General features: G+C 38.7%; 2 protein-coding genes across 4 annotated transcripts in view; one reads left to right on the forward strand and one right to left on the reverse strand.

Moving 5' to 3' along the window:
- Positions 1-12368, forward strand: part of LOC308355060 (ubiquitin-conjugating enzyme E2 E1) — an 83295-nt gene extending 70927 nt beyond the window's left edge. Inside the window, exons 4-6 of one of the 2 annotated variants that reach the window (XM_080823002.1) lie at positions 9091-9223; positions 10345-10492; positions 11583-12368. In XM_080823002.1, coding sequence (XP_080679128.1) covers positions 9091-9223; positions 10345-10492; positions 11583-11680 — 379 coding nt within the window. In that variant the 3' untranslated portion in view covers positions 11681-12368. The remainder of the gene's footprint in view (positions 1-9090; positions 9224-10344; positions 10493-11582) is intronic. The other variant, XM_080823003.1, reaches the window with a different exon arrangement.
- The window catches only part of NKIRAS1 (NFKB inhibitor interacting Ras like 1), a 37932-nt gene continuing 22380 nt past the window's right edge, over positions 5121-20672 (reverse strand). The window contains exons 3-6 of one of the 2 annotated variants that reach the window (XM_080822961.1): positions 19722-19963; positions 14272-14364; positions 9825-9900; positions 5121-5898 (exon numbers count right to left, since the gene is read on the reverse strand). In XM_080822961.1, coding sequence (XP_080679087.1) covers positions 5879-5898; positions 9825-9900; positions 14272-14364; positions 19722-19963 — 431 coding nt within the window. In that variant the 3' untranslated portion in view covers positions 5121-5878. Of the gene's footprint in view, positions 5899-9276; positions 9901-14256; positions 14365-19721; positions 19964-20672 lie in introns of those variants that run through there. The other variant, XM_080822960.1, reaches the window with a different exon arrangement.

Raw genomic sequence — 20672 nt, forward strand, 5'->3', positions numbered from 1 at the left:
CGTGGGAGAAGTGCTGATCTAGCCTTTCCCAGATGTGAATGTCAGTTTTAGCTCCAGACATCTTTATCCTCCAAATCCACATGAGTTCTGTACTGAGGGAAGTTGTAGGGATCTGGATTTAGGATGAGAGACACCTGCCTCAGGTGTTTACCCAAATCCCTGGAAGGAGGATGCCCCTTGAGGATGAAGAATCCTTAAAATTGCTACAGTTAAGAGACTGGCAAGGCAGTTCCAGGCTGACTAGGTGGTGTAGGAGGATGTTCTGAGATGCCCTTGTTTCACTTTTAAGAGCAAAAAGGGGCAGTAAAAAGTTAAAATTATTTTTATTTAAAAAAAAAAAAAAAGCTTTACCAAACAAAAGAGTTCAGATCATGTGATAAATTACACCCCCCCCCACCCCCCGTCATTGCAGCAAGATGGCGCAGGCAGTTTTCTCTGCTCAATGGCAAGATGTTGAACCTGCTCCTTGTGCATTTACACTATTACTTCGCACATTTCCCTCTGACCGTGCCACCCCCGAGTGCCTCACCTGCAGTGTGAGATTGGCAGCAGTTGCATTGTGGAGGCTGTGCAGTTGAGTGTGAGTGAATGAGAAACTGAATTGTGGTCATTTCCTAATCAAAAGATACACTGTAGAATCTTAGACTTGAGTTAAACCTGGTAAGTTCCTTTTTGAGAATTTTTGTATCCTTTGAGTAGCTTTCCTTGCAACACTGTTGCTTTTGAGGACCTGCATTAAAAGTGTGGAACGTACAAGTATTAATAGCTCTACTATATCCCCTACAAAAGTCTAAACAAGAAATTCTGCTTTCCTCCAATACTCTCACTTAGCCTCAGTACAGTTACCATCCCAATAGAAGAGCTGGTTGTGCTTTTATAGGCCTTGTGAACTGATTACTGTAAGAACCAGAAATTAATAATTGATTTCTACTTACTCACTTATATAGCAGTGTTACATATGCTAATATAAGCAATGCAACTAAAAAATCAGGACTCAAACCACTTGACTGTAAGGTGCAGATATTCTCCTCTGGATTATTTTAGTTTCAGTAGAGGAGGAATAGCCTTAGAACTTGATTCTGTTCTGGCCCTGTTTTTCTAACTTCTCTGGGGAAAGAGCAAATTAGAATTGTTCTTAAGCTTGTATAGTTCTGCAGAAAAGAGCTATTGTCTGATCCACCTTTGTCCTGACCACCTACGATTTTAACCTTGTATAGAAAAAAAAATGGTTTTTGAGACACAAGAAATGCCAATCTCTTATTTAATTCTCTCTGATCATTCCTATGTGCCATTCTCTACCCTTGCCCACCCCAATTCCTTTTAGGCCCTTGACATTTGACTGGCTTGAATTTCACTTGCTTGGTACCTTTAACCCCTACTTTGTATATCAACAGTCCAAAAGTTAAAGCGTGATTTTCATTTTAATTTTTCTTAAGATTTTATTTGAGAGAGAGCAGCATGATCAGGGGGAGAGGGAGAAGCAAACTCCCTACTGAGCAGGGAGCCGCATGTGGGACTCAATCCCAGGACCCTGGGATCATGACCTGAGCTGAAGGCAGACACTTCACCGACTGAGCCACCCAGGCTCCCCTAAGGTGTGATTTTTAGTTCAGTTTACTAAACACTGTCATTATTCAGCCATCCCTCTCTGACAGTAAGGACCCACTGATGTCCACAGTGTTATAGATCTGCTTGTTTCACTATCCCTACTATGGTCTCAGATTATCACGAAACGAGTTTTCTTTTTAAAATTGTGTCCTTACTCGTGCATCTGATTTTCTTCAAGTCTGGAGTGTAGATTTCCAGAAAGCCTGGATTGTTTTCTAAAGCAGCAACATACAAGGTAAAAACACAATTGAATGGTTAGCTGAGCAAGATTGAGCTCTTGTAGTGTTTTTTCACCAAATTTGAAAATATTGTCATGTAATTCTGAACAGTGGTATGTATTTTGCCAGCTAATTAAATATTGCTAATTACTATTATACTAAGCCCTGTAGTATGTGTGGAAAATCACTATTCTCTAGAGATATTCTCTAGAGATTTAAAATCTGATCTATGAGAGAGTTGTATAGCCACGTAGCTGTAGCAATGTATGTAACCTGCCAATTTGTCCACTTTCCGGTTTGGAACAGACTTCAGAAATGAACTCTACAGCTTCTATAGGCCTAAAATCAGCCTTGTGCTTCATTGAAAAGTTGTATCAAATTCCTTTCAAAGTTTATCCCCTTTCTGCTGGGAGAAAGGCACCATTTCCTCAAAGTCGCTATGACACGATTTGGGGGGCCTCCATGGGAACACCATTCTTAGTGGACATGGATCATGTTGTTCTAGATCTTAAGTGTCTTGAGTCTGTTTTCCTCCTATTTGTAGGAAACTGTAACCCCCTATTTGGGCCTACTTTATTCCAGTGCAACTGCTTAGATATACTGGATACTACTGATGTGAATTCTTACATAGGAGTCCTTTAGGTTGGCCTTTAAACTGTAAATTCTTCCCAGGGAATGGTAACCTGGATGTACATACCCTGCAGTACCACTTTGTAAGAGGCCTCTCTTAGTTATCAGTAAGTGACTGACCCACTTTGTAATAGCAATGTCACCTCACCAAAACCATGTCACTAGTGTGTTAGTAGTCACCTTACTGAGGTTTTCTGATTTTTCGACTTCTTTCTGCCACTCACTTCTAGGTTACAGATAGCAACTGTTTTATGGAGGGATGGTGAGAACAAGAAGCTCTTTTTAATTTTTTATAAAATTCCTCTGCACGTGCTATATAGATGTCATGGAGAAGGCAGCTTTCATTCCCTGAAGAGTAGTAGGTCTACTGGGACATAATTGTGGGCGATGAGGATTCCCTCTGGTAGATTGCTGAATTCATACTATTCTGTCATATTCTCTTTTAATTTCTTAGCAGAAGAAGAGTAAATTAAGAATGGATTTTGAATAGTGGATTGTCAGGAATATAGATTTGATTGTGGGTCTCTTCCTATAAGCATATTCTAAGTTCTCTATATGGCACTTAGTAAGCATTACCAGGGTTGATACTTGTTTCTTACTGCAGAGAATTATAGGTAGTGAAGGAAAGAGCTAGAGAATATTTTTTTAAAAGATTTTATTTATTTATTTGACAGAGATCACAAGTAGGCAGAGAGGCAGGAAGAGGGAGAAGCAGGCTCCCCGCTGAGCCTCGGAGAGCCCGCCGGGCTGGATCCTGGGACCATGACCTGAGCCGAAGGCAGAGGCTTTAACCCACTGAGCCACCCAGGCACCCCAAGAGCTAGAGAATATAATTGGTAATTTAAACTTAGATCAAAAGGTAGAGTTGGCATTCATTTGCCACTTAATGTCCTCTGCAGCTAGAATCTCCAAGTTTTAATGCGCAACTTCTGATGCATTAGGTGTGGAGTGGAGTCTAAATCTGCATTTCTGACAAGCTTCCAGAGGATGCTGATGTTGCATTGTCCAGGGACCACATTTTGAGTTATCAGGGTCTATGGAACGTTTAGGGCATATGCAAATCTAACTTTGAAAAACAACCCTGGGTGTTGATTTTTTTTTTCCCCCTGTACCACACACAGCAGTAAAACAGATAAGAGGATGGGCACTAGAGCCTGACACTGGATTCAAACTGTGAAGCTCCTACCTTATTAGGGCTACCTTGAGCACATTTCTCTAAGCAGGATTCTCAGCCTTGGCACTATTGACATTTTGAGTTGAGAGAAATTTTTTAAAAGATTTATTATTTGACAGAGAACACACAAGCAGGGGGAGAAGCAGGCTCCTCGCTGAGCAGGAAGCCTGATGTGGGGCCTGATCCCAGGACCCTGGGATCACTATGTGAGCCAAAGGCAGACCTGACCCAGGCTCCCCTTGAGAGAATTCTTTGTTGTAGGGGGCTATCTGGTGCCTGGTACATTGGAGAATGTTTAGCAGCACCTCTGGCCTCTACCCTTTAGGTGACAGTAGCACACTCCCTCCTAGCTGTGACATCCCAAAATAATCTCCAGACATTGCCAAATATCACCTGGGGGCCAAAACCATCCTCTACTGAGAACGACTGCTTTGAGGCAGTGAGAATGTGGGAGTTTGGAGGGTTTTATGACAGAATACATTTTGTATAAGCAACTGGTTTGAGAGGTTACTTGGGATTTTTAGGTGGGTAGAATGAACGTCTAACTCAATTGATCACGAGCCTCTATCTACCCTTTCTTGAAATATGCTGGCACATTTGCTAACTTGCTCCATTTTTCACTTACTTTGTGCTGTTGCTATCCAAATGCTTGTCTTTAGCATGTTCCTTCTCTTTTCATCTTCCCAGCCTTTACCCTCAACTTTTTTTTTCCTAAGATACGAGACCACATAACTAAGCTTTTTAGAATTATGCCTAAAATAATATCTGAGTTAGGGTTGGTTTGTTTGTTTGCAGGGGTCATCTCTCCCAATAAAATTTTTAAAAATTGATCAGATAGAAATATAATCTTTAAAAACACTGATTATAATTTCACCTTGCTTCCAGGATGTTCTTTAAAAATTGAAATGCATCCTTGGTTGCTGTTGAAATGGAAGAACAGTAGTCTATAGTAAGTTAGTATTGAGGATGGGAATGGGGGAGGACTTAAAAAAACAACAACATGATTTTAAAACAAAGTAAAGTTTAAACATTAGCTTATATGATCATCTTAGAAATTTTCAGATCAATCCAGAGAGCAGATCAAATTCTGGAAGACTGCTCTAATGACAGTTTTTCTAATTGGTTTTATTTCTTAGGATTATACCTTAAATGACTTGTGTTGATAACATTTTATACTATTCAAATGCTATTACTAATATAGTATTAATAAGGCATAAGAAGTATGGCATGTAGCCACCTTGTCCCGTGGTTACTTGAGGAAACATGGGTTTCAAGCATTAAGGGAAAGGCTGGTGGAGGTAAGAGTCCTTGTCATTGAGTTTGTTGCTGATCAGTCAACAGGCAGATGTCCCTTCAGAAGAAGGTTGTGGTTCATGACAATTCCTGCTGCTAATGTTAATGCATCTCTCTGAAGTCAGAAACCATTACAGAAGTAAGAAAATACTGAGTCAAAAATAGGAATGATTTTTTTTTCTTTTCTTTTTTTTTTTAAAGTAAACTCTACACCCAGTGTGGAGCTTGAACTCAAAACCCCAAGATCAAGAGTCGCATGCTCTACCAGCTGAGCCAGCCAGGTGCCCTTGACTATTATTTTTCTTAAAATGTTTGCCACAGCTCTATTTATTTTGACTAGAAGGAAAAAAGACTGAATCAAGGGCAGAATTTTTTTTTCTTTTGCCTTGTGTAAGAGTTCTGTGTATTATATGTTTATTTTGAAAGGTGTTTTTGTTACAAATAAACTTTAATTCTCTAACAAAATGTGAAAGGCAAATGCATGGTCTCCTTCCACCTTCTCCATCTCAGCCTCATGCCAAGATTCTAATCACAATTAATGTTGCAACATCTTCAAACAGGGAGTTGTATTTTTTTTTTTGTTCTCATATTCACCCCCATCTCCCATACTTTATAATCACTTTAGTAATTACTAATTTAGATCACATGCTATTCTAAAGTACACTTCCATAAGTGTTTCAAACTTAAGTTGTATTTCTTATTGTGAAACTAAAAGGTATCTTAAAGGGTGGGGACAGAAGGTTGGTAAAGGAATATGCTGACCTGTGGGTAAACCTAGTTAGTCATTTTATAGAGAAGAGGGTGGGGTGCTGGAACAGACCTTTCCCTGTAGTGTCCCACGTAAAGATTCTCTTAATCCTCGTTCACCTTCACAGTAGCCTTCTGAAAGTTGTAAACTTGTGCCCTCACCACTCCCCCCATAGGTCTCTTTACCCACCTTCTAGACCAGTAGATCCTAACTTTTACAGTGAGAACCTGGAAGGAAAAAAAAAGGGGGCAGAAGATTTGCAGGGCCATAATTTTTGTTTCATTCTATGATTAATAAAATGCACATGACAAAAAGTTACATGAATTTCTCCAGTAACAGCTTTAAGGTGAGTAAAATTTTTCATCAAGCAGCAATGCTTTGTCTTTCCAATGGGTTCTCACCCTTCCCTGTAACTCCCAAGTCCCCTGGCTGAGGGCCTGCAGATTAGGGATCCATGCTGTTTAGTTCCTCCGGGGCTCCTGTTGCATGCTTCAGGATTTCAACTACATTTCATATTATTTCATTTAGTATTATTTTTCTTAATATAGCCCACTTTTATTATCAGTTTTCAAAGTTTAATGAAGCATGTTACCTTTTATTATAGTCATGTTTATATTGTATACTTGATTCCTTAATGCCCTCTTTTTTTCTGAACTTTCAGAAAAGTTTATACCCCAGACTGAAAGCTGATTACACACAAGTAGCCACCTTGATTTGAATATCTACTTGTATCATAGGTGATAAGCTGTAATGTTAAAGCTTATGTTCTAAACTGATTGTCTTTCAGTAACTTGTACCAGTGATTCCCAGAAGCAACCAATACCTGTTTAAAGATCGCCATAGATTCTTAAGTCCCTTCCGAATATTCTAAATTCAGTAGGCCTAGGATGAGGGGTCTGGAATCTTGGAAGTTCTATAGGTGATGTTGAGGAACAATGAAGTTTGGAAATTACAGTTTTCCATACAATCCATAAAAGCTGCATATAGTGCTATATTGTTAAACGTTTATTCTTTTTTCTGTACTGAGGGGCCAGCAGAATTGGTCCCATGTCAGCATGTCACCTCTAGGGTTAGACTGACTTTACGTTATTTTTTTTTCTGGGTCTCTTTCTTAGCATTACTAAACTGACTGTGAGGTTAAACTGTATGCAATGCTGCCATTACTGGGTTTTAGATGGCCTAGCTTCTCCTTCAGGCCTTGGTTCCTCATCTGTAAAAAGAGAGGTTTACGGCCGATGATTGTCTTTGCCTTTTAGCCTTTAAACCTTAGAGATACCATGAACTAGATGAACCAGATTAAATAGGATAGTTCATCTCTTATCTGCAACCTCTGTATCAGTGGTATCTTTACCTCATTAGTCCACTTTTCAGTTAATTCTAGTCTGGTATACAGGTGTGCCGGCCGTAATGGCCAGTGTATATAGACTTTTTGCCCAGAACCATACGCTGGATGCAAACACGTAGGCAGACCAGATAACCAAGGACCAGTTCTAACCTCAGGGTGTGAAGCTCTATCAGGAGAGTATCCTTTCACTAGAGGTTACCTCATGTTCCTAGAAGTAGAAAACTGATTAAAAGTTCTCCCTACATCCTACCTTGTCCAGTCTAAAGTCTTTTAATAGTTCTGAAGAATACCAATCACAAAGGATATTAAAGGACCATACTATTTGAGTCAGTAGAGTAATTCATAACTGTTACGAATTACGATCACTACCATTTAATGAGAAACTGCTGAGTCTGTTTTTCTACAGAGATACCACCCCCCCATTTTAATTATCAAAACATTACTGAGAATTTGTGATTTAGGTTTAGTGACTTGCTCAAGGCCACATAGCTAATAAGTGCTCAAGTCATTGTCCAAGCTCTCTGCCTCTTGGCCAGTTTGGCTCTACTCTTCCCATTAGCCCATGTTCTTTTATCTATATTTTCTCCCTCCTTTTTTGCCACATTATGTTTTCTTCTCCAGCTTTTCTTTCTGGTTTTCTTTTGTAAACTCATTCTGAAAGAAAAATCTGTACTGGGTTTGTGGAAAGTGTAGGGCCCAGGCAGGTCCCCACCCCCCTTCCCTTCCTCTGACCTCTTTTCTTTTTTTTTTTTTTTTAATATTTTATTTATTTATTTGACAGAGATCACAAGCAGGCAGAGAGAGAGGAGGAAGCAGGCTCCCTGCCGAGCAGAGAGCCCAATGCGGGGCTCAATCTCAGGACCATGGAATCATGACCTGAGCCGAAGGCAGAGGCTTTAACCCACTGAGCCACCTAGGCGCCCCTGACCTTTCTCTTAAATGAAGGAATTGAACCTCATCTCTAATCAGTTAGCAGAGGGCATCTTGAAGACAAGGAGTTTTTGTCTTGTTCGTTATTGAAATCTCTACCATTTAACTTTGCGTACATGTGCACTCAATAAGAATGAGTGAATGAATCCAGTTCATACCATCCATTCATTTAAAAAAGCAGTTTGCCTGCTCTGTAGAAATCGTCCTGTGTATTGACTGGGATATACAAGTCTATCCAAGTAAAGACCTTCCTGCTGACACACCTCATTATTCTTGAAGCAACTATTAGTAGCTAGGTTTGAGAAATCTGAACTAAAACGTGTAAGTTAACCACTTTAGTACTGTCATGTCCATGCTGTGGAAAGTCTTTTTAAAATTTAGTATCTAAAACCATTTCCCAAACTTGTCTTTTCCTCTCTCCTCAATACGAGAGTCCTACCCACACTGGTTTTTATTATTGTATTTGGATACAGAGCACTCTACAAGCCAACACAGTGCTTTGGAAGGGTATTATGGTATAACTAAATATAAATAACAGTGATTTAACAGGGAAAGGGATAAAGAAACATACCCACTCTAATATTTAGAGAACCTGATTATAGAATTTTATACATTGAAAGGCAAATTGGATAACTTGTCATTGGATACTCTGTCATCCTTGTGCTCCTCCCACCCGACATGGTTTATAATGTAAAAGGTACTAAAATCCACTGGACTCCTTTTAGGATAAGATTATGGGAGTAGAAGAGCAAGGAACAAGAACCCCAGTCAGTGGGTCAAAAGTGAAACTTTGTGCTTAAAATGGTCATCAGAAACGAATAGCTGTGATCAGAAACCACTGAATATTGCTTATGTTTTCTCATGATGTATCCAGGAGAGGTTTGAGAATTGAAGAATTTCTTGCTTATTCACAGCTTGAATAGGCTTAGAATAGTTTAAACATTCTTTATCATTCAGTTTACTTGACCTAAGGCTGATGGGTTTGTTGAGGTCCAGAATCAGAAAGACACTTCTGTCTTAGGGAGAGGATCCCCACATTAAATTAAAAGGAAGAGAAGAAGTTATCTTTTTTCCTTTTTTGAATACCCTATAAAAACTTGGATAGTGCCACCACCTGCTTACCTTTTGATGTATTACTTCACAGTGCTGGTCCCAAAGGTGATAACATCTATGAATGGAGATCAACCATTCTGGGACCTCCAGGATCCGTGTATGAGGGTGGTGTATTCTTCCTTGATATCACTTTTACACCAGAATACCCCTTCAAGCCTCCAAAGGTAAGAATGTCCCAATTTATAGTTAAATTTACATATTGCTATGAGAGACTATTGAAGGTTTTAAAATTGAGTTTTAATCACAAAAGGTAGATTTCTGTTATATCAACGAATCTCTAAGTACATTTGGATGGACACAAAACACTGCATTGGGGAGGGGGGCTTTGCCTCTTGCAGAGACCATAGTTCTAAAAGTATGTGCTTTGCTTTGACGGTGCTTAAAATTCTGCTATTTTTAGTGACACAGCAACCCAGAATCAATCCTGTATGTTCCACTTAGAAAAAGTTACTGAACAGTTAAAAATGGTTTCAAAATATCTGTGCACTAAAAAAATGAGAAAGTCAGAATCTCCTACCAAAGACTTGGATTCTGCTCCTTGTCATGTTTTGGTCTTGTTCAAATTCTTAACCTCCAGGCTTCAGTTTTCTCCTCTAGGATAGTATCTCCTATGACATTCAATCTATGATTCTTATTTATACTAAGTGGAAATTCTTTCTTTGGAATGATTCTGTGTGTCTCACAAAAAAAAAAGTTGGGAAACCAAAATAAAGTAACCCAGGCTCATATGGCTTGTGTTAATTTGTGTACTACTATGATCCTTACCCATTTCTGGCTCCTCATTTGTGGAGACTCCATTACAGTGATTCTGTGACCTAGGTAGACGGGATATCTGCGGGATCTAATGTAAAAATCAGAAAAAGCAGAAACAAATCTCATCTTCATTTTTTTAATAGCCTTTATACCTAAGCATTTTGCTTTTGTTTATGTACCCACTATGTTGTATCTGTTTGAATTCATTATGAAGTTTATTTTAAGGCCATGTAGTACCACCAGCTAACACAAGAGGTCAGCAAACAATTAGCTATTTAAAACATTGAAACTGTTAGAATAACTGAAGTTACCTTGCTTTTTGTTGATGGATATTACTTTTGAAATGACAGAGTGTATCAATGAACACTTTCTAATCTCAGATTAATGTCGTTTAACCTATCTTACCAGCTTTAAACTCTATATTCATCTTTTAAAGAAATAATTTTAAATTACAGCCACTCAACTGAAAAAGCAATTTTGTAAAAATTTCATTGTTTACTGTTTAAATTTTAATACTGTCTTATTTTTTTAGGTTACATTTCGGACAAGAATCTATCACTGTAATATTAACAGTCAAGGAGTTATTTGCTTGGACATATTAAAAGATAATTGGAGTCCAGCACTAACCATTTCTAAAGTTCTCCTTTCTATCTGCTCCCTTCTTACAGACTGTAACCCTGGTAAGGTTAATATTTTTTTTTTCTTCTTTCTCACCTGAAAAATACTTGTTTTGATAAAGTACAAGGAGCTTCAAAAGAACAAAATGTAGGGGCGCCTGGATGGTGTAGTCAGTTGGGCATCTGACTCTTGGTTTTCAGCTCAGGTTGTGGGATCAGGCCCTGTTTGGCCCTGCGCTCAGTGTGGGGTCTCTTTTAGGATTCTCTCTCCTGCCCCTTCTGCTCATGCTCTCTCTCAAATGAATAAATAAATCTTAAAAAAAAAAAAGCTAATCTTTTTTTCAAAGAAAGTTTTAATCAAGAGAAGTTCAATCTACTAGTTGAAAAAGGCAGCAACTTCTGTGCTCTAGAACAAGAGGTTTTAAAACTAAGACTGACATAAATTTGCCTTAGGGTTTTTTACATTTTTCATACAGTTCTCTTAAATCACATACTTCTAACTAAATGTTGAGTCATTGCCTAACCTCTCCTGTGCCTTCTGGTTCACTGAGTACTTGCCCTAAAGCTGGTGTTCAGTTTCGAAAGTGGTAATTCTTTGCTTAATAGTGATTATCAGACTGATTGTGGGGGGTAGAGGGCGGAAGCTTATTCTTTTTATTATTACAGATTCTATTTAGGTTTCAGAGCAACACTATACTTACTTGTTAAGGTCCAGGTTTTGACCTGGTAACCTGGCTTTTTCTAAGTAACTAGCATAGACATAGTGTTACATTGCAGTAGCCCAGAGGACTACAGTATTCCACAAAGTCAGGTGAACACAGTTGGATTCCATGTTCATCGTAGCCTTGAACATACCAGTTTTTATTGAACTTACCTAATAAGAGCAAAAACACCTCTAATTGGGTGGTGTTTCCTGGGAGAAAAATAGAATGAACTAAGTAGATAAAGCCACACTAGTACTAAAGCCTGAGCATTCTGTTTTGCTGAGACGTTTTCCCCTTGCACATAGTGCCCAGGATGATGGAACGGTGTTTCAAAACTGGTTTTTCACAAACACTTTGCATACTTCTTCCCAAGCTGTCACTGATTTATTTGCTAAAATTTGAAACATTCTTTTCCTTTCTCCAAAGTAATCTACATTCTTTTCTTCCAGCTGACCCTTTGGTGGGAAGTATTGCCACTCAGTATATGACCAACAGAGCAGAACATGACAGAATGGCCAGACAGTGGACCAAGAGATACGCTACATAAATTGGGTTTTCACATTCTTACATTATTTGTCTGTCACAGAGAGAGCTGCTTATGATTTTGAAGGGGTGGGGGAGGGTGGGAGTTGGTAAAGAGTAGGGTATTTCTATAACAGATATTATTCAGTCTTATTTCCTAAGATTTTGTTGTAACTTAAGGTATCTTGCTACAGTAGACAGAATTGGTAATAGCAACTTTTAAAACCGTCATTAGTTCTGCAATATTAGCTGAAATGTAGTACAGAGAATAGACATTGGGTTCAGTTGCTTATAGTCTGTAAATTTAAAATAGCTTAATTTTGTACAGGTTACACACATGGCCATTTATGTAAAATCCTTCAAGACTACACTTTTTTTTGTTCGAAAAAATTGGAACTTGTTTTCCTTTCTTGGGAGGGAACATTGATATTTAACAGTTTTTAGAGACTGTCATCTCATATATATAAAATGGATACGTGGCTATAAGACACCATATAGGAAATGAGTAGTTATGTATTTTATTTTATATGCCAATCTACTTTATTGTGACAAGAGGTTTGAATCACGACTTGTGAAAACCTGTAGTAAAATACCTTAAGCTGTTAACTGTAAGGTGTGAAATAGGAGTTGCTCAGTGGATTGGTTATATGTTGTGGACTACTTAAGTCTGCATTTGTTACTGTGCTAATAAACAATATTAAAACAACCACCTAACACTGCTGTATTCATTCACTTTATTTTGCCTGTGTTTGTAGTTTGTAGATTCTTCTAAACTTCATAAAGCTTTGCTGTTACACAACCTACAAGTATAATGTGCAAGGACCTAGGTTAGGTTTGGTATGCTACTCTGTTTTTGAGGTGTTTTAGAAAAGGTCAGAGATGGATTCTCATGGCTAAATTAATACATCTGAGAGGGCGATGTGGCAGTCCCTAAGTGTGTATATATATCCAGCAATTCTGTTTCTTTGCGTGTACTCCAGAGAAACTTTTTTAAATCACCATAAAAGTATTCATCTCTTTAAAAATAATAGGAAAGAAAGCGAGATCAACCTCAGGTAATGACATAACCATTATCTGAATAGTTTTTTTGGCTCCCTCCCCCCAAAATTGTGATGAGGAGGTTTAGCCAATTAAACAGAAGCAACACTGGCTGATTTACAAGTTTTATATTATGCAATTCTTGGTTTGAACTCACAGAAATGAACCAACTAAATCCACTGTACCTAGCCTTAAAAGTATTCCACTTAAATACGGGATGAGACTTAATCTTGGGGTCCTGACTTTGAGCCTCATTGGTAGAATTTACTTAAAAAAAAAAAAAGTTACAGTGTACTAGATTTTTTAACATGTCTTTTTGCTGAACAGCTTATTTCATATTTTACATATAAATCAAATAGCTAAGGGAGCTATTTGACAGAGCCTGGGTGGCTCAGTTGGTTAAGCATCTGACTCTTGACTGTGGCCTCAGGTCTTGATCTCAGGGTTGTGAGACTGAGCCATGGAACCTGCTTAAGATTCTCTTTCTCTCTCCCTCTCCTCCCTGCCCCCACTTCTTAAAAAAAAAAAAAAAAAAGCCTGCTTTGCCAGTTGAAATAGTGGTATCTTGCTTCCTACATTTAAAATTAGTACAACAGTGTCAACTTGCAAAATATAGTTAGTCCCACTGCTCGGATATTGCCAAAATCTTTAAAGAATACCACAGCACAAACTCCGGTATCTAACCTGAAGACTACCTTAATTCCAATATTTTTATAATACGTTTTATTCCACATGACTGTGTATCCAGAAAACTATTGCAAAAGGCATAGTAATACTTGTGGAAAATGGAAGCTTTAGTGCCCCTAAGTGCTTAGCGGTTTTCTAAAGAAAGAGCAAACGCTTTGAACATATTTATACCACCTACTACCTCAAGTCATGCTAAACATATAATTTGAACAAAGTTAAATCATAGGTTTTGTTCTATTTAGCAGGGTCTCCATGAGATAAAATTTAGTTTAACACCTAAACTGTTTACTGGTTGTGATCTAAAAATGACATTAGATGATTAGTGAACTTCTTAAAAACAAAATTATATTTAAGCTAATAAGTTTGCATAAAGTTATACAGAAATATGGGTTTCTGGAACAAGTTGGGGGTTGTGGAGCTACTGCTCACAGGTATATCTGCATACTACCCAAACTTTATTTTACTGTTTGGACAAGTGCAACAAAACTTTAAACAGCAAAGGTGCTAATGCTAAGTTCAGGGACAAGTTTCAAACAATGACAATGCAAATATATTATTTCGTATCAGGCAATAAACTTAGTCCAAATAATTTAATTATAACCTAAAGTGCATTAAATTACTTAAATTACTTCCTTAACGGTTTTCTAAGGACCAAAGTAGATGCAAATGGCCTGTTTTAAATATGTTCACAGACATCTAAGGCAATCACTATTCAACAAACAGTTGTAGCATTACCGATTTTTAGTTCTCCGAGCTAGAGTTCCCTTTGTTTTTCCTCCCTGGCAAAGGAAAGCTTGATTTGCTCTGGGGCTGGGTAAGTTTGCTGGCTAAGAGAGTGAATGGCTCAATCAGTGTTCTCCGATCTGTAACTGTTACCTCCCACAGGCGTACTTTCTCACTTCTTGCCCATTGCTGTGCCACCTCAGCATCCACTTGTCTCTGCTCAGAAAGGTCAATTTTGTTTCCTAATACGACAATTGCCACCTGAAAGGAAAAGAAAAAAGATTACACTTCGTCAACATCAGTTCCTAATCAAAATAGAAAAATCAAGAAAACTGTCCTGTTGAATAGAATTGCTGCTTCAAAACTGATTCTCAGATGTGACCGAGTCAACTTTAGTAGGACATTAACCTCATTCTTCCTGAATGCATTTTTGTTAAAAATACAGATGCTCTACAGCTTCTTAACTAGGAAACATTTTAAGTCATCAGTAAGTGAAGTTACTTAAGTCAGGTATGAATAGAAGCTAGACTTGGGGAAATTAATATCTAAGAAACAGACAGCAGTTTCTGAAATGTGTCCACATTTCAGAGTGGCTATACCTGCTGTTTGGGAAATCCGCAATACCTACTTAAAAAAAAACAAAAAAGACTGGGGCTTTGAGAGTTTACCCCTAGAACCTAAGTTCTATGAGAACAGGAACTGTTAACTCCGTTCACATTATTCCTGATCACAAATAAGTGCCTGATGCAAGTGCTAAACATGTGTCGAATGTAGGGACCAACAGCAGCAGTATTTTACACTAAATGTAAGGCAGTCAGTCCTTCCCTTAAGCTTGAATGCTTATTGTACACCATGCAGTTTCAGGCCACCAGAACACGGCAGTCACAAGACAGTCAAAGCTCAGGAGGAGGGGAGGTCTGGAGGAGAGAGAATATCCAATTTTCAGGCCCTTGACTGTATAAAGAAGACAATAAAACAAGATCACGGAAAGTGGAAGAGGGGCAGTAAGAGTTGTTACGGAAGGCACCTCTGAGGAACAGCTTTGAACTAGGACATACAAGCCATGCTGTGTTCCTGCCTTAAAACAGCTCTCTGTGCTCCAGTTGGACCGTGCCTCCCATGTAGGATGGAACAGCAGGCCCAGAGCTCTCGTTTTCTTGGCAAGTCTCGTATACCTTCACTTCTCAACAGGACCTATCCCTTCAGGCCCTCCTGTCATTCTTCATCACTCATGTTTTCAGCTTTACATGTTATCTCCTATTCCTGATCTCCCATCGCCCACCCTGACCTATCCAGCTGCAGAAACCGTTCCATGTTGCCCCTAGACTCAACAAAATCCCCTTCTGTCCCCATATCTGCTTTGAATATTCCCTTCACCTTTTTAGCTGAAACTGGCTCAGCTCTGTAGTACTTACCACCACAGTGAGCATGGGATGGAAGGGGTATCCTTGTCCCTCAATGCCGTCTCCAATAATGTCCTTCTCTAAGAACCCTAAAACTGAAGGCCGGTGCTATTAGTCTATACTGCCTACTGCCTGTCTCCCACGCCCAACCTGCTGCTACTCATTAAAGACCTGGCTCATGGTCACCCCCACACTACTTTTATCGTTAAGTCCTAGTGACTTCACTAACCACATGGATGACCCTTCCCAAATAGCCTTAACCTCCTGACTTTGGCCATTTGCTCCCATGAACACACCCTACTCTTGCCATTATTACTGCTCCCTTCCGTGGTCCCAGTTCCAGGAATCCCACTCCCACCCCTGCCTTCCTAATCCATGCCTAACACCCTGACTACAACAATCCTCAACACCAGAAGGACCTACAACCCACTGGCTCACCCACCTTTATCACTGTCCTTCAATCCCTCTCCTGTCCTCAGTTCTCAGCCCAGTTTAGATTCTTTTAATTTATTACCTTGCCATCATCATCCCATTATATTCACCTGGTCAAACCCCCCGCCCCCAACCTTAAATTTAACTCTAAATTGGACTGACTTTAAGTGAGCTGGTGTTTCCCCAGAAAATATTTTAACAGCTCCTATCTTGGCCCTCTTCAACCTCCAACATCTCTTCTTTCCCCACGTTACTCTCTCAGCTGATGTCTGGACTATTTCAGTAAGAAAACAGAAGCAATTAGAACTTTCACCTGCATCCACCACCACATCTAACAATGTACCATCTTCTGGAACCCATCTTCTACCCCAGATAAGACTGTCACTCCAGCAATTATTCCCCTCCCCATCAATTTCCTCCTCTCTTTTGAATCATTCCATGAGTATGCAAACACTAGCTCTTGTCTAAAAAAAGTCCTCTCTTTTACACATCCTTCTTCAGCTCCTGTTTCCCTTTAAAGGACAAAGCTTGTCCTCAGCTTTCCCGACCTATCTGCACCATGACGCAGTTTGATCTCTCTGCTTTTTAAAGTGGTTTCTCCTCAACTGGTAACTGTTTTAAGTGCTCCAGAGTAATAGCATTTCACAAAACTTGCTTCTCACCTTGTCCCCCAACTATGTTGTCTGTTGTCAACACAGCAGCCAAAATGAACATTTTAAAACAAGTCAAAAGATGTTTAGCCTTATTCGTATTAAGGAAACTGAAACTACTAAAGTGCCATTTTCACCCCGAAGATGCACAAAATCCACAAACACGCACTGTTGTCAAGACTGGAGAACAGGTACTTTCATACCCTTGTTATGGTTAGTAATTTGAGAATATATCCTTTGATTCAAGAACCCCATTTTGGCTGATCTTACAACTATACCCTAAAACATACAAAATAATAAATGTGTAAGATTATTCATTGTAGCATAGTTCATAATAGCAAATGACTATAAATAGCCCCAGTGTCCCATCAGTTTGGAACTCGTTAAATAAGTATGATACATCCATACAATGAATATGCATCCATTTTTTTAAAAAAGGAATCTGAATACTGCTATGGAAAGGACTCCCAAGATACATTACATGGAAAATACAAGGTGCAGAATACTGTCCTACCTTTGCTGTAAGAAAGTAGGAGTTGGGGAAAACTATATGTATATTCCTATTTGCTTGTATTTATAGAAAGAAATTTTGGAAGGATGCTCCAGAACAAGTAAAGTGATAAAATATTTAAAAAGCATGCTTGAGGTGCACCTGGCTGGCTCAGGTGGTGTAGCATACAACTCTTGATCTCGGGGTCATAAGTTCAAGTCCCATGTTGGGCACAGAGCTTACAGTCAATCAGTCGATTGATAAATGAATAAAAAAATAAATGAATCGTATGCTTGAGTTAAAGGAACTCAGTGGTTGAGGATAGGGGTGGGAACGAGACCTCACAATAGTCCTTTTTATATGTCATTTTTATCTCTGAACCATGTGCAAACATTACCTATTCAATTTTTTAAAATCAAACATGAAAATAAATAAATGCAACCTAAGCTATTATGTCTTTTCTTTGCTCAAAACCAATGGCTTCTGATCCAAAGTGTGGCCTTCACCTCCTACCATCCTCCTCCTAGCCCGGTCTGGCCTCACTGTTGTTCCAGAACATGACAAAGCAAACTTTCCCAGACCCTTGCGCCTGCTAGTCCCCCTACCTGGAGCCTCCACATGGGTCTGGCTCCCTCCCTCCCTTTTTTCAAATCTCTGCTAGAAGTCACCTTATCAGGGAGGCCTTCCCAGATGGCCCTACAGAAAAATAGTACCCTTGCATCCCGCTCTACTCTTAATTTTTCTACATAGCATCTGACTCTTTGTGATACACATGTGTGTGTTGTCTGTTGTATTCCCTGCACCTCACCTAAAACAATGCCAAGCATATAGTAGTTGCTCAATATGCATTTGTTGAATGAATGTGCTTCTTAAAATCTCCGTAACAACCATATGAGAAAGGTACTATTAACTCCATTTTACGATTAAGGAAACTGAGGCAGAAAGTTAAGAAGCAGACCCAAGATTCAAGTACCAAATATGAGTGGTCAATGAATCATTCTTTCAACTTTTGGGGGGCAGGGAGGAGAATATGGAGGATACCCTAGAAAATAACAACAGCATTTATGTGTTTAGGTGGGGAAAATGGGAAATGGGTGGGAGGAGAGCATCCACCCGCTACCTGCCTCTATATCTTTTGAAAACTGAACCTTGTGACTGTAATCTATTCACAAAGCAAGTAAGTATTCAGAACAATAAAATACCAACAACTCAGATGTCCTTCAACAAGTTAATGGTTAAATAAACTTTGGTACATAAATACCACGGAATATCACTCAGCAATAAAAAGGAATGAACTACTGATACATGTAATAACTTGGATGACCCTCCAGAGAATTATGCTGACTGAAAAATGCTGATACCAAAAGGTTACACACTGTACGATTCCATTATGTTAACACTTCTGAAATGACAAGGTTACAGAAATGGAAAACAGATTAGTCAGGGATTAAGGGAACAGGATGGGAGGAAAGTGGTTATAGCAAAAAAAGATAACAGGAGGGATACTTGCAATGATGGAACCGTTTTCTGTATCTTGACTATAAACATAAATATCTTGGTGGTAACATTATACTAGTTTTTGTACAATGTTAGCACTGGTGGAACTGGGTAAGGGATCTCTATTATTTCTTTAAAATTGCATGTGAATCTACCATTATCTCAAAATAAACAGTTTAACATAATAAATAAAATATAAAAATCTAGGTTAAGAACATCTTAGCCAACGCTGTTAACCAATACATTATGTGGTTCCCTAGATGAAAGGGAGTCAGCCATGTGAAGATCTGGGGTAAGAGCTGCATTAAGAGTTCCAGGAAGGGAACCAGCAATTGACAAAGACTTAAGAGGGGAACAAAGTCATCACATTGAATAAAACAAGAAGTAGCGGCGCCTGGGTAGCTCAGTGGGTTAAAGCCTCTGCCTTCGGCTCAGGTCATGATCTCAGGGTCCTGGGATCGAGCCCCACATCAGGCTCTCTCTGCCTGCTTCCCTTCCACATCAGGGAGCCTGCTTCCCCCTCTCTCTCTGCCTGCCTCTCCACCTGCCTCTCTACTTGTGATCTCTGTCAAATAAATAAAATCTTTAAAAAAAAAAAAACAACAAAAAACAAAACAAAACAAAAACAAGAAGTAGACCAGTGTCCCCAGAGTGCAGTGACAGAGGAACAAAATTATAAAATAAGACGAGAAGGACAGGTACGGGCTGGATCATTTAAGGCTACAGATCATGGTAAGGGCCTTATTTCTAAGTAGTAAATGAGTATAATCCAATCATTTTATTTACACGTATTTATGTTTATATTTATTATTTTCTGCTAAGGCTGAAAACAATCCTGTTTAGGCAACGAGACAAAGAGAGCCCTAGGAAACTGATCCCAAACAATATGAAGTGAACTATGTAGTATTTGAAACATAGTGTCATTAAAATTCAACTTGCACATGGTAACAAGCAAAAGCAGAAAGTCAAACGCCAGTCCTGACTGAATTCATTCAATCCTATATTTCCTGGGCTAAGAAAAAATATTATGAAGATTATAGGTACCTGAATACAATTTAATGCTTTTTAAATATTGTTACTGCCCAAAAGTCCATGCTACGTTAAATATTACAATTCATAGTTAGCATTTTTAACAAACCCACTTACCTCCTTTTTGTCTTTAAACTTATCAATTTCTTTCTTCAGAAGTTCTACTCTTTGAAAGGATTCAAGGTTATTCACACTGTACACAAGAACAAAGCCATCAGCAAATGAAAAATAATGTTTTGGAAGCTCCACACCCTCCTGTAAGCCTCTGGTGTCATAAAGATGTAACTGTTCCTTTACTCCCCGATCTGTTTCCACTGAAGCCATATACACATCTTCCATTGTTTCACAATCTTCCATTCCTGGGATCAAAAAGAAATTATTCTCATATTGAACCATTATGTTGTACACCTGAAGTTAATAAAGTGTTAACTCAAACCTCAATAAAGAAAAAATATTATTCTTTTTGGATAACTCAGTACCAATTAGTATTTTCCTCTCCTTTAGAAGTTTGCTTTCTAGAGGTTTCCCTATTTACTACATGTAAGAATTGTATTTCCATTTACTAAATTTCTTTAAAGTGAAAGGTAGTTGTTACAGTAAGTGAACAAAGTGGCATTAAAATATATTTCATCTGATTAGAAATAAAAGTAGAAATAAAAACTTGGCAATGAGACGTGGTAGTAGGTATTTTTAAAAAGTAACTGTTAACAAAGTCAAAGAACTTAGTACTGAAATTGGAGAATTAAAGGAGGATTTTAAAAGCAGCTTCAACAACTAAGTAGCTCCATTTTCTTCTCCATCAGAGCCAAGGACAGGACCTGTGGTAATTTTGCTGCCTTTATTCTATACAACTTCCAGTGTTTCCAGAGTCTGTTTAAGGGACTCAAAAATTGCTATGTCATGCCTGGGCCTGAGCACCAGGCTTTAGTTCTCAAGTACCTACTGGGCATTTTTTTTTTTTTTTAAACCTACTGGGCATTTATATGTGAATATCACTGTAACATAAGTACTTCAAACTAACAAAACCTCTCTCTCCTCCCTGCACTTGTTCCTCCTCCTTGCTTTCTT

The sequence above is a fragment of the Martes martes genome (assembly GCF_963455335.1).
Source record: "Martes martes genome assembly, chromosome: 1".
NCBI lineage: Eukaryota > Metazoa > Chordata > Mammalia > Carnivora > Mustelidae > Martes > Martes martes.